The following is a 14,830-nucleotide window of genomic DNA, read 5'->3' as shown; positions in this document are numbered from 1 at the left end:
CTGGCCCCTGACATCCCATGATTACCTCTTAAATTGCTTTAGGGCTAGTTCATTTCTTTCTTCATAGTAGACACCAATAAACATCCACAACAATTCTGCTCAGTAGGAAAAATCTGAAAATTGGATTGTTGTGTCTGTGCTCATGCTCCCTGCCTGTGCTCATGAGTGTTTGTCACTATGACCAGTTCTCTGTGTCTGTGTCCTGGTGTCTGACTTTCACCTTTTATAAGCTGAACTTTGGGTTATGCAGCTTTTGTGACTGGCATCTTTGCCATATCTGGCTTTGAAAATGCTCTTCAAATCATTGTTTGCTTCCTTTTCTTCATGTTGTGCCATTTCTTGGCCAACTTTAATTTCTGAGGTATTTTTTTTCCTTGGCATTATGTGTCTTGTAAAGCTTCTAACTTTGTTGTTGTGTTTCTCACATCCTTTTAGTACTAAAGCAAAGGAACCTTTTTAGAGGGAGTAAATGTGATCTTTTTTTTTTTAATATGGGTGACTTTTATGAAGGCATTTATTTTTTTCCCCTTCATTTTTCATTTTTTTGCCTAAAAAACCCCCCAATCCTTTTTATTCAGTTGTAACATACATTCATCATGATGACTTCTCCACTCTGGATAATTCCCATATCCTGGCTCTTTCACTAAGGAAACAGCTCACTGTCTAGAAACCACTGAAGGTAGTAAAGAAGGGTGTTAGACCTGAGGCCAGAAAAGACCTGGGTTTACATATATCTCAGAAACTTACTGTAAGTGTGAGAGGGTTACTTAATTCTTTGAGCCCATTTCCTGAAATGTAAAATGAGGAAGGCAGTAACAAAGAGTTAGTATGAAGCTCAAAGGGGACAATGTATGTAAAGAACTTCACAAACTTTGCAGCGTTATAGAGAAATGTTAGTTTTTATTGCTTATATCACCTACTGACTCTGCGTGGGGGTGATTCTGAAATTGATTGTTGTAGATCCACTCTTTTCTGAGTGACTCCTCCACTTCATCTGTCCCAGGAATGTTATCATGCTTAGCTTAATTTTTTAAAAATTAAATCTATGAAGTACTGTTAGTCACTTAGATATGTGTTCTGTAATTGGAAGAATATGCCACACATGATGTAATTTTGGAATCTCTTAAGTCATTTTGGCTTCTAGAAAGTTAATATTCTTGAAATGAAAACCAAACGTAATTTTAGTGAATGTTTGGCAAGAGTTTTTCCTATACCCACTGAGCCATTCATAGCAAGCATTCAGAGACCCTGGAGGGGCTTTCCAGAGGGGATGTCTGGAAGAGTTTAATAGTTCGGTGGGTGATTAGTTTGTTGTATACATGAATAGAAGTTCTTTGGTTCAGAGAACAAGGCTAAGGTTTGTTTTTATTTTTTTAGCTTTTTTTTGGTCATAATATTTTAAAAATAGGTTAGATGGAAAATTGGAAACTTGGAGACACTTTGTATCTCTCATGCACTTACTGTGTTTTGCTTTGTGTTACAGTTTGTCACTTTCACTGAACTGTGAGCTTTTTATTTATTGTCTTTGAATCTCTTCTCAGTAGCCAGTCCAGGTCTCTGCACATCCTAGGAACTTTGTTAATTGAATTGATGCATTTTGTTCTTTTTTGACAGGTTCAAAGTCAACAACACCATACTTCACCCAGAAATTGTGGAATGGTGAGTGTTCATTCTTTAATTTTTTTATTCTTCATAAGTGACTGTGATGACCTCATCATCAGTGTGTGGGAGGCACGTGACAATTTTGTTCTGTCCCTAAGCTGAAGCAAAAGTAATGAGAATATCCTAAAGAGAAGAGGAGTTCAGGATGGCCATCCCATTCCAAACCAAGTCCAGTTCCCTAATAGTGGGAACTTAACACCTCTTGTTGGAATTTATCCTGTGAATGTGAATAAGGTTACTGAAAAAGAGTGACTGGAGTCCTTTAATAAAATTTTCTTTAAAAAAAAAATCCCCAATTTCTTTTCCCCACCTTTAACCTTGAAATGATTTTGCTGGCACCTGAAATTCCCTCCCTGAGCCATAACTGTTCTCTGGACCCATATCTTGTCTCAGTGCTGGTAGATCAACAATGCCCTTGCTCCTAAGAGATAAAGTATTATGTCATGCTTCAGAAAGAAGTGAACTTTACTTCTAGTTCAATCCCATGGCTCTAAGATGAACTTTGCTTCATAAGAATATATCCTAATGTTATGAAAACGAGCACCCGAAGGAGAAATGATTTGACACTCATTGCAAACAGCAGAGTTTTATAAATGTCACATCATTATAGCTTCCTTTGGGATAGGTTTTAATAGCATGGGTCCTTTGCTGTTCTCGTGACTGTAATAATTCTCAATGATATCCATTGTAATCATCGTAATTGCCTGCCCAGAAATGAGAGTGATGCTGGATGGAGTGAGTGTTGATGTTTCTCCCTAATTATGGGAGGAAGTGAGGCTCAATATGAAATTGTCTTTCCCATGATGTCAATTACAACTTATTAGTGCATTCAAATGATACCGCTGTGTCCTATTGGTTTTATTTCTTCTCTCTCTTCAGAAAGTGTGATTGTGTCTAGGTACTTGGCTCCATTTAAACCCTAAACACTCAGTACAGAACTGGGAGTGAGGAATCCTGGGCTCTGCTCCCAACTCTGCTATTGATTCTCTGTGTGACTTTGGGCAAATTCCTTCCCCACTCTGCTTCTCACTATCAAATGAAGTCTTCCCCCCATTTCTTCCTCCATCTCCCTACCAAGTGAATCATTCATTAATTCCAATCAAAGCCTCTATTGACTAGTGGACCAAGCTTATTTTCAGTCTTCTCAATCTTACCCTCTCTAGGACTGGCTGCCCTGGGTTAACACGAAGGAGAATATAAATTAAAGTTTTCTCTACTTTGTCCAAGAGATAGCACAGTTGTCTCAGCATCAGTACAAAAGAGTGGTAGGAAGAAGGGAAGGGCTGAACAATCCAAATAGACAAACCAAAAATCATTTGTCTCTGCCTGGGCATTGTGGCACCTGTTTGTGCTGCCTGTTCACCTTGCTTACTGTGTATCTCAGGCATAGGATCAGGTTTCATCTCCTCATGGTCTCTGGGGCATGGAAACTTGAGGCCATGAAGCCCAAGTGTGCTTCACAAAGTGAATGGTGTCCTGCAGATGACTGTGTGAGCTAATGACATTAAAAAGAATACTCACAGCCAGGCACCTGGTATGGAGGTGCCTCAAGCAGCTGAGGGAGTTGGGGATGCGGCTATAGTTTTTGAAGGCAGATGTTCCTGCAGGAAAGAAGCTGAGCAGCAGCATAACTCATTGACCTGAGGACTTGATAGCATTGTTGGGTATATTTATAGTGAAGGACATGTATTTCTTTAAATAGAGCAAGAGGTGAACCACCCCCTGCCCCAAGAAAATTTTGTCACTGTCATAGTTTCTGTTCCTTATTAGTTGTTTTAGAAGCCTGGCTTGGATTCTGACAGTACAAACCCCCTGATATGAATGCACAAAATGGGAGGCCCATAGCACATTTCCTGACCACAGAAATTAGTCTGGTTCTGATGAATTTACCCTCAGAATAAGAGGCTCTGGTCCTGGCTGCTTGAGACCTTGGAATTTAAGAGTTTGTTTTAAACTGACTGTTTTTAGAGTTGTTAATTGAACAAAGTGAAATTATTCTGAGAATATCAATTAAGCAGTTGGAGAAGATGTAATTTCCACCTATCTGCTTTTTCCTTGTCCATGCCAGTACCGGAGCCTCTTATTCTGCAGAGGCCTGGATAATTCAGAGTTCCTGCCTCACCCATCTGTTTTGCCAGTGGATACCATTTTGCAGTCAAGTTGGGGAAGGGAAACCAGGTGACAGTTCAGATAACAGAGCTGCAGTCACTGCTGATATATTGGGCTCTACAATATGGCCTCCTCATGTTAGTTGTCTGCACACCTGTGTAGGTACTAATCTGGGAGGACTGAGATTTCAGATTTTCTCAAGAAGGAGCCTAGGTGATCTGCTTCCTAGAGCAGTAGAAGCTTCGTTTTTACGTTCTTTACCCTTCCAGTGTTACCTATTTCCTTGTGGTGACTGTTTTATTATACGCCATTATCTGGAGCAAATGCCTTGTGATTTCCTGTAAATTCTAATGTAAGCCTATTCTGAGATCAGAGCTGATTCTATGTGTACAAGTATGAAGTTAAGGCTTAATAAGAACAGAATTTTTGCTTTTGTAATTTAACTTCTTTCTTGTTTTGCAAGATTAAATTGTTCTGGGGGGGTATAGAAGGAGACACTTTTTTCACTGAATAATAGCTCAGTATTCTGATTGTCACTTCAGTACTCCTGGAAAAATCATAGAATGATAGAAATTGCTAAAAGAATTCTGGAATTTTTAAGCAAGTTTGTTTTAAAATGAGTTATTTTATTTCAATGAAGTGAAATTGTTTTGAGTAAATTAATTAAAAATTCGGAGTATAATAATACACTTGGATAAGATGTATATATCTACCTACCCGCTTTTCCCATGTCCATAACATACCCTGAGGTACTGACAGAGCATGGTAGGGGAGAATTTATCAGATCTGATAGCCTTGGTGATTTGTTGCTTGACCTAGAAGAAGAGAGTGACTAAATATTCCTAAGTAATGAATCAGGTTTTGTTAGGGGTTCAACTTGACCTTCAATGCATTTTAGGGACTCATTTAGAATCACAAAATGCTAGAGCAAGATGGGAAAATAGGGGCAGCTAGGTGGTGCAGTGCATAGAGTACTGGTCCTGGAGTCAGGAGAACCTGAGTTTAAATCCAGCCTCAGACACTGAGTAATTACCTAGCTGTGTGGCCTTGGGCAAGCCACTTAACCCCATTTGACTTGCAAAAACCTAATTTAAAAAAAACTCATTTTCATAAGACCTTGATTCCTAGATTCTGCTTTACATGCATGTGCCTCTTTCCTCACAATAAATGGACCCAGTGAGCTCTTCTTTTTCCATCCCTGTCTTTGGATAGCTTTAGTCTTCAGTTTTGTCCTGTTAGTCACTGGTAGGTTTCAGAGTGGGCACCTAGGGAAATGCTGGGAGATTTCCTCCGACAAGAGAGGTGATTGGACCTCAGATGGGTGGTGCCCAACTTGTTTGTCTTTTGACGTGACTTTGAGACCTTTCTTTTTAACACTTCTTTGCTCAACACAATATCACATTAAGTCTTAAAGATCAATTTAAGAAATACTTTATCATCCTCTTGCGACTGTTTCAATCGCAGCACCATTCATGCCTTCCTTAAACGGATATTAAGGCCCTGAGGCAAGTTTGTGAAGGGAGAACATTTAAAAAGTCCCACAGATAAATCTCTGCCAGGCTTATGATGACCCTAGAACTGGCAAATTTGAGTGGATTTTTATTCTTTTCAGTGGCCCAGTTTTCCTGCTTTTTTGTCGTTTTCCCCAAATTTAGAATCATGGAATGTACAGACTGGAAGAAATCTTTATGCTCATTTAGTTCAACACCCTCATTTGCAGAAAAAGAAAGCACTAATGATTTAGTAACTTAATATCAAACCCTAGTCATGTAACTGTCTCTCAAAAAATTTAGTGACTCCTTATTGCCCAACAAGTAACTTCTTTGCCTGGTATTCAAGGCCATCTGCAGTTAGGTACTAACAGATTTTTCCAGATTTCACTCATTCCATTCACCAGCAGCATTGGAATTCTGTTTTTAAATCCCTCTCTGCCATTTATGGCCTATATGATTTTGGATTAGTCATATTACTTCTTTGGGACTCAGTTTCTTCATTGTTAAAATGAGACTAGATTATATTGTGCTGCAAGCTGTGCATAATCTAAAATTATGATCCTGTGACCCCCAGTCTTAGCCTGTCTGTCAATGTGGATTGCTGTCTTTCCCCTTTGCTTATTCACACCTTCACCCATATTGCCTATTGAATTTCAGTTCAGATGCTATCTCCTCCTTCCTTAGATTTCACATTACATTTTTGTCTTACATTCTGATTTACTTATGTAATGTATATGATCTGCTGGTTTGGTGCAACTTGATAAGTATTTATTAAACTCTCAGTCTACCTTCTGGGTACACACAGCTAGGTATATACAAAGACAAAAATGAAATAATCTACCCTCAAAGAAGATTCCATTCCAGCTATCTGTATGTTTTACTGCTCCCCTAGAACCTTCCTTGAGGTCAAAAAATTATCTACTTAGCATTTTCCTTGACCCAGGATAGCACCTTTCATATAGTAGATGCTGAATTATTGTTGATTTAATTGAATTGCATGTGTGTCTCCTGACTCTTAGGCTCCTAGGCCATTGCTTTTCCCACATTCAGCTTTGCCAGACAGCCAAGTGTCTCTTGATTTAAGAATATATGATATTTGTATGACTAAATTCTAATCATTGAAAGAATGCTTCTAATATTCATATCTACCATAAAACATCATACATACATATAGATTTGTTGATAGAAAAATACAGAAGACTGCCTTAGTCCTACTTCTCATTTCTCATGTAGAATTAATCCATAAGAAACCTTTAAAAAGGAAACAAGTATTTATTAAAATACCTACTGTGTGCCAGTTATTGCATTAAGCAGTTTACAAAGATCATTTCATTCAATCCTTATAATAATAATGCTTATAACAGCTAATATTTATTTAATGTTTACTATGCTTTTCAGTTATCTCATTTGATCCTTGAAACAACTCTGGGAGGTAGCATCCCCATTTTACAGTTGAACAGATTGAGGCAGAAGGGTTAAGTGACTTACCAGGGCCATATAGCTAATGAAACTGGATTTGACTTGTCTTCCTGAGTACAGGCCCAGCACTCTATCTACTGTGCCATTACCTGCCTAGGTGTCTTCGGTCCTCTACACAACTTTAAAAGCAAATTAAAACTGCCACAGATAAAATTTTTCTCATACTTTCTCTTGACCATTCTTGAATTATATTTACTTTGATTAGTGCCTTTATCAAGCACCTCTTTTCCCTCAGAAATTCATCAATATGGTATATATATCCAAACTGGCTTATTTTTCTTTCCTAGCTCAGAGGCAGACATACTTAGCAGATTTTAGGAAGAGAATTCTTTCTTAGAATTGAAGAGTCTTCTTGTGGAATGCTTGAAAGTGTTTTTATTTTCCACAGAGAATTAAAACTGGTCCTGGTCCTTCTGGTCATGGAGATAACTGAATTCAAGTTGGGAAGAATTCTATTTAGTCCAGTGGCCAGACCAGATTTTCTGTCTAGGGTAAACGATGGATAATTGGTAAAATCCATGAGGTACCTCTTACTTTTCACATGACAAAGTTCTGTTTTCAGAATTTCTTCATTTTTTTTTAACCTAGGAATAAATTGGGTCAGGCTGAAGCCCCACCATACAGATCTTATCTCAGTAGTGCAACTGTAGGATAATTCTAACTGGCTTAGTTCGTGATACTTCTTTACGTGACCAGAACAAAAATTCAGGGCACACTAAATAGACCTGTAGATATAGAACCTAAAAGTGAATTTGGAGTTTGCCATTTCCCTTTATAAACTGGTGTGATGTCTCATTTGTGAACCTGAGTTTGGACATCAGATTCCCATCCAGAATCAGTCACTCAATCACTGTGTGATCATAATCAGGTCATAACTTTTCAGGGCCTTACTTTTGTCAGCAGGAGAATGGTAGGAATCACCACCATTCTGTTATATGAAAAAGTAGAATAACTGCCTTGGATGCTGAGGTGTTGAGACTCTAAATTAGCTGCTACACCACCACCAACAATTTGTTAAGCACAGACCTATGCTAGGCACCAGGCTTACAGGCCTCCACTCCAGGAGTTTATAATTCAATGCTCCAGTGAACTTACCAGCCACCATCTGAGTTGGCCCACCCCTGCAGCAGGAATATACTTTTCAATGTCTGAAGCTGCTGCCTCTTATGGAGCAGAGATCTAACTATAAAGAGAATCAGCTCCACATTGTTATTGGACATAAAAGAAATATCTCAAACTTAAGCAATCATCACCACTGGTAAATGTGTTCCCTGCTCGAACCTGAAAAGAAACTGCCTTCAGCATTGGTATTTATCTTGCGGGAATGGTTTCTGCACCCACAGTCTGTTCTGTGACCATCTTTGCTTCACTGTAGCTGAAGTACATTCACTTTTGCATGAAATTAAACAGTCTTTTCAGTATTGGTGCTGTTAACACACTTGGACATATCCTTACATATGTGTATATGTTTACCCACATGTGCATGCTTGCCCATGCTCATGTGTGCAGGTACACACAGAGATGTTCTCATATATGTGCCCTTCTGAGACAATACTAAAGCCTACAAGAGCCATATTCTCTTCCATTTCACTCCCAAGTCTCAGGGCTAAGAAGCTAGGTATGTGGGACCTATGTTTTGAGAGAGATATGAAGCATGGGGGAGTCAGGGAAAGTCTTGTCCCTTGCCTCACTCCTGGAGAGTCTGAGGGACCATATGTGATCAGTTCCCCAGGAACAGGAGAGCCACTAGACTGCCCAAGAAGGGGTGAACTAGTCCATGTTAGAAAAGGAGCAGAAAACTCTCAAACTGATTGGCAGTGGGATCGGGTAGCTGCTGTATTTCCAGACTCGGGAAGGAGACTGGTCCCTCCTCAACACTCCTATCTGCCTACCTCTCCATCCCCAAACTCCCTTCTCCCAAAATAAAAGAAGTATGAGAAGCCACTTGTTTTGTCATTAAATAAACACATATTCATCAAGGGCAGTTTTTGTACTTTTAGTTTTAAAAGAGTGACTCATGATCTCAACAATTTCATTTCCATTTTCATCAGCCCACCAAACAAAGGAGGCTACTGTAGTATAGTTTGAGAAACCAGGAAGATGTGCTCCTTAGAGCTCTGAGATAAATAGTGAATGTTAGCTTCCAGACCTCCATTGACTGGGGTGGGGGAGGGCATGATTGGGAGGGGAACTAGGTGTGGAATGTGTGGCATTTGTGACCCAAAAGAGAAGGCAGCTGGGCTTAAAACACAATTTTAGAAAACCCTTGATTTTATATGGGAACATAAGTTTGGGAGCCTCAGCATTCCATTTCTGACCCTAGTTGAAGACCAGCATCATGGAAACAAACCATTCTATTGTGACTAGTGTTGCCAAACTGATGAGTGACAGAAGCTGTTTGTGAATCATAACTTCATACTGTAACTCATGCCAAAAAACATCAACTATGTAAAACATATAGGCATGCTGTCTTTCTCCCAAGGCATTCATGAAGTTCAGCAGTTATTCTGAAAGAAAGGGATGGGGGGGAAATCTCACCCTTAACAGTAAGTTAATCCATAGTAGGGCCCATTTCATGAGTCTTGGACCTTGACAACCTTTGAGAAGTTGTAATGCTTTTTGTGAAAGAAATACAAGGTTATAAAAGCTCTGAAGGGAAGAATAAACTGTGTTAATAATGTTTTTCTATACTGTGCTTCATGTGAACAGTGAGTTACATCCTAGAATAGGGGTACTTAATCTGGGGTCGGTGAACTTTTTTTTTTATTATTCTAATGTATTTCAGTGTTATTGTCTTTCTTTGTAATTCTATGAATTTAATTTTATGTGTTTAAAAACTTTATTTCAAGAAGGGATTCAGGGGCGGCTAGGTGGCACAGTGGATAAAGCACTGGCCTTGGAGTCAGGAGTACTTGGGTTCAAATCCTGTCTCAGACACTTAATAATTACCTACCTGTGTGGCCTTGGGCAAGCCACTTAACTCCATTTGCCTTGAAAAAAAAACCCCTAAAAAAAGGGATTAAAAGATTTCATCAGATAAAGGGTCCATGCTAGAAAAAAAGTAAAGAAATTTTAACAAAGATATCTTTTTGTAGAAACAAAGTTTCCTTAGATATCACTGTTGAGGTCTAAATGTCATGTACTCAATTAAAATAAATACCATAAGGATTAAAATGACTAGTGTGTTCTTTTACCCTTCATTCCTCCAAAGTTCTGATGTTTTCCTTTGTGAAGATGGTCAATGTAGACAATACAAACTGGCTCTGGTTGCATGGGAGAAGGTCTAGCTATAATTCTAAAGTCCAGCTAGTGACTTTTTGTTAATTCCAGCCATTCAGTAACAAGGGATCTAGTCAAGATATCTGAGAGCAGCAAGGCATTGGAGTGAACAAGAAGTCAAAGGAAAACCCATGTTTGTGGAGTTTGAGGAAATACACAGTGACTCATTAAGAAGTTAAAGTGGTCTTACAGGATGCTTTGAGTGAAATGAAGTCACACATCAAGGAACAAGCCTCCACTTTGATTATTTTATCTGAGAGGGTATTGAAATGCTATGAGTTTGCTATTAACATAGTAGCATTTAGAATCGTTTATTTTGTTTTGGTTTTGCCCACTTAATTTAGTATCTTCTTTATTTGAAAAATAGATATGTGGCTATCCTGTTGCTTTTTCATTCTGTCAAAACTATTCATTATCAAAAGATATGACCAATTTTCACCTGGCTTGTTTCTTGCTCTTTTTTTTGAAGCCGTGTGATTAAGACTGACATGGAGTTGGAGGTTTTGCGCTATACCAATAAAGTCTCCAGTGAAGCCCATAAGGAGGTAAGGATAGTGTTACCACCTGGAATAGCTTACCTGAATTCAGAGAATATGCTGGGTTCTCTTGTTTAATGGTCAAACTTTAGAGGAACTGAATGCACATAAAAGGCCATGTCTGACTCACTCTGGAGCAAAGAACTTGCTGATATAGGAGATATAATGGTGATTTCACTTTTTCAATTATCCCTTAAATATTCCCTTATTGAGAAGTAAGAACCATCAAAACTGAGAGATAAAATAGACCAGCAGTTCTCAAATTTTTGACTTTAGGATGCATTTACACTATTTTTTTTAGGTTTTTGCAAGGCAGTGGGGTTAAGTGACTTGCCCAGGGTCACACAGTTAGGTAATTAGTAAGTATCTGAGGTCAGATTTGAACTCAGGTACTTCTGACTCCAGGGCCAGTGCTCTATTCACTGCGCCATCTAGCTGCCCCCCTGCCTTTACACTATTAACAATTATTAAGGACTCCAAAGATCTTTTGAGTATATAGATAAAACTATTAATATTCACCATATTGGAAATAAAAACTAATACATTAAAAAATATTTATTAATTCATTTATATATAATGATAAGACTATTGCATGTTAAAATATATAACATTTTTATGGAAAATAACTTTTTCAAAGTAAAAAAATGAGTGGCATTGTTTTCACATATTTTTGTAAATCTCTAATGTTTGATTTATTAAAAGACAGCTGGATTTTCACATCTGCTTTTGCATTCAGTCTATTGTAATATATTATTTTGGTTAAAGAACAGTGTATGAAGAAAATCTGACCCCACACAGATATGAAGGTGACAAAGGAAGAATTTTTTAAATAGACAAATATTGCCTTTGTATTATGAAATTAGTTTTGATCTAGCGGATCCTCTGAAAGGATCTCAGGGAACCTCACTTTGTGTACCGCTGGAATCAATGTAAAGAGCCAAGAGGATAACAATAGGCTTTGGGTGACATTGGCAGCTTTGTTACCCATATAGAAATGAGGAAAACTTGCCTCCTTTTTAAGACTAATAGTAGGGGCAATTAGTTGGCACAGTGGATAGAGCACTGGCCCTAGAGTCAGGAGGACCCGAGTTCAAATGCAGCCTCAGACATTTAATAATTGCCTAGTTGTGTGACCCTGGGCAAGTCACTTAACTCCATTGCCTTAAATAAAATAATTTTTTAAAAAAGACTGATAGTATCCAATTACAGACACATTTGCAAAAAAGACATGCTCCATATGAACAGAGTATTTCGAGTAGGGGCTCTCTTTCTTGGTACTCTGCTTAATTATTAAAACTCTTTTCTTTCTCAATAGTGATATCAGAATATAACTTGTAATCATTCATTTTTTTTAATTAAATTTTATTTTCATCAAGATCTGCCATCTCTTCCTCTAACAGACTCCCACTACTTCCCTTTGAGAAAGTAAGAAAAGCAAAATCCTTGTTAGAAACATGTACAGTCTAGCACAGCAAATTCACAAATTGATTGTATCCAAAAAAAAAGTCTCAATCAAGATTCTGATTCCATCAGCTTTCTAGCTAGAGGTGGATAGTATGTTTTGTCATGAGTCTCCTAGAGTGATTGGGTATTATGTTAATCAGAATTCCTAAGTCTTTCAAAATTTTTTTTTACAATATTGTAGTTATTGTATAAATTGTTCACTTCATTCTGCATCTTCCCAGGTGTCTTTGCAGCCATCCCTTATATTTCTTACAGCATAATAATTATTTCATTCATATACTATATCTTGTTCAACCATTCCTCAATTAATAGGTACTCACTCAGTTTCCCAGTTTTTTTGCCATCGCAAAAAAGAGCTGTCATGAATATTTTTATATATTTTAATCCTTTTTCTTTTTCTTTGATCTCTTTGAGGTTTAGATCTAGTAGTGTTATTGTGGGATCAAAGAATATACATGGCATAATAAGTAAAACATGAACTATATGTGTATACATGTATTCATATATATAAATAGATCGCTTTTGTAGCACAGTTACAAATTGCTTTCCAGCAAGGTTGCACTAGTTCACAGCCCCACCAACATAGTGCATTCCATAAATCTGAAATCCCAAGAATCCTCTAATATTCGTCATTTTATGTAATCAGAATTGTTCATTTTACCTTCTGTGATCCTCTCTATCTTTTATTTGGTCATAAATTCTTCCCCAATCCATAGATCTGACAGGTGATTTCTTTTTCACTCCTATAATTTCTTTATTATATTGCCCTTTATGTTTATGTACCCATTGGAGTTGATCTTGGTGAATCATTTCTTTATCTTTTGACTAAGATCAAGTATCTAGTATGTGTTGATATTGTTGATCTAGTCCTAGTTTCTGCCATACTGTTTTCCAGCTGAACTAATGTTTTTATCGAACAGTTAGTTTTTAACTCAATAGATGGCATTTTTGGATTTATTGAACATTAGGCAAACTTACTTATTCATTGCTTCTGTACAATGTGTGTGTAATCTATTCCACTGATCAATCTCTTTTTTTCTTAATGCTAAATTTTTTTGACGATTATAGTTTTGTAATATAATTTAAGATATGGTACTTCTAAGTCCCTTTCCAATTTAAAAAAAAAATTTTACTTTAGATTTTTGGCAAGGCAATGGGTTCAAGTGGCTTGCCCAAGGCCACACAGCTAGGTAATTATTAAGTTTCTGAGGTTGGATTTGAACTCAGGTACTCCTGACTCCAGGGCCCATACTCTATCCACTGTGCCACCTAGCCGCCCCAATTTTTTAAATTTTTTATTAATTCCCTTGAGAGTCTTGACTTTGGGGGCGGCTAGGTACCTCTGTGGTTAGAGCACTTGGCCTGGGGTCAGGAGTACCTGAGTTCAAATCCGGCCTCAGATACTTAATAATTACCTAGCTGTGTGGCCTTGGGTAAGCCAATTAACCCCATAGCTTTGCAAAAACCTTAAAAAAAAGAGAGAGATTCTTGACTTTTGTTCCTCCAGATGAATTTTGTTATTACTTTAGCTTATTTTATATACTAATCCTTTGGTAGTTAGAGTGGTATGGTACTAAAGTAAATTAATTTGGATACTATTATAATTTTTATTACATTGGCCTGACCTACCCATGTGCAATGAATATTTCTTAATTACATACATCTTTATTTGTGTAAAAAGAATTTGTAATTATATTCATATAATGCATGTTTTGTCAAGCAAACTTCTAATAATTTATACCTTCTGTGGGAATTTTAAATCAATATTTCTTTCTCTTCCTGCTACATTTTGTTGGTAATAGATACAAATGTTTATTATTTATACAGGCTTAATCCTTCATTTTCTTAGCAAGCAGCTTTTTGGGATCAGAAGTTTAGAGCTGGAAAGGGTAACCTTTATACATGGAAAATGAAAGAGATTAGGAGTCATATTTCTTGAAAGGTTTCAGGAAAAGGAATTCTGGACCTGGAAAGCAGTATAAAGCTAAATTCTTCAAAATGAAAGCAGCTTTGTGTTGGGATGAAGAGGAGGGTTTTTATGTACAGCAATCTTTTATACTGATTAATTTTCTTTGTATTTCACAAAAGTAAAACAAAGGGAAACCTTTTAGTGATAATCATGTCGCTTTAAGAATTCATTAAACATATACTGATTAAATTTGTGTTTGAAATTGACTTCAGTAGCGTATTTCTCTAATATAACCCAATACCTTTATATTTATGGTTTCAGAGTAAGATTTCTCCATAACAATTTAAGTAAACTATATGATTTAGGGAGTATTTCTTAGAATCTCTTTTTACCTTATTTCTGTACTCTATGAACATAGTTATTTTCATGAAAGAGGGTCTTCTGAAAATGTTGCACCATGAACAGTTTATCAGACTTTATTACTTCATGTTCTTAATACAAATATCTTTGGTTAATATGTGTCTTTCAGGTTATGAAGGCAGTAAAAGTGGGAATGAAGGAATATGAGTTGGAAAGGTAAGCCCATCTTGTTTCTCTAAGTAAAGATTGAAATGTAAAAACTAGTCATTTATGTTCCCAGAAAAAGGGAGAGAAGTCTAGCATTGATAGCACTGATTGAATGGGGATTATGAATACCACTTCTAGATGGGCTTGAAAGATTAGTTTTCTTTTTGCTCTAGCCAATTCATTGGTTCTTGGCAGTGTGTTTGATCATAATAATCTTTGATTACTTTTCAATATGGTTTAGTACCCCATCATTCTGTACTTGGACTTTCTTTCTGTAATTTACAAAAAGCTTTACAAAATAACCATTATTGAGGTTTGAAAGACTTTAGGAA

At 37.1% G+C, this 14,830-nt stretch overlaps 1 protein-coding gene across 2 annotated transcripts in view; it reads left to right on the top strand.

The window, feature by feature from the left end:
* PEPD (peptidase D) overlaps window positions 1-14,830 on the top strand; it is a 249,686-nt gene that overhangs the window by 72,796 nt on the left and 162,060 nt on the right. For both annotated transcript variants that reach the window (XM_074211491.1, XM_074211492.1), the window contains 3 exons: window positions 1,615-1,659; window positions 10,492-10,567; window positions 14,461-14,507. In XM_074211491.1, coding sequence (XP_074067592.1) covers window positions 1,615-1,659; window positions 10,492-10,567; window positions 14,461-14,507 — 168 coding nt within the window. The remainder of the gene's footprint in view (window positions 1-1,614; window positions 1,660-10,491; window positions 10,568-14,460; window positions 14,508-14,830) is intronic.

Source organism: Macrotis lagotis, chromosome 1, assembly GCF_037893015.1.
Source record: "Macrotis lagotis isolate mMagLag1 chromosome 1, bilby.v1.9.chrom.fasta, whole genome shotgun sequence".
Classification (NCBI taxonomy): domain Eukaryota; kingdom Metazoa; phylum Chordata; class Mammalia; order Peramelemorphia; family Peramelidae; genus Macrotis; species Macrotis lagotis.
This window is presented reverse-complemented; position numbering and strand designations above follow the sequence as displayed.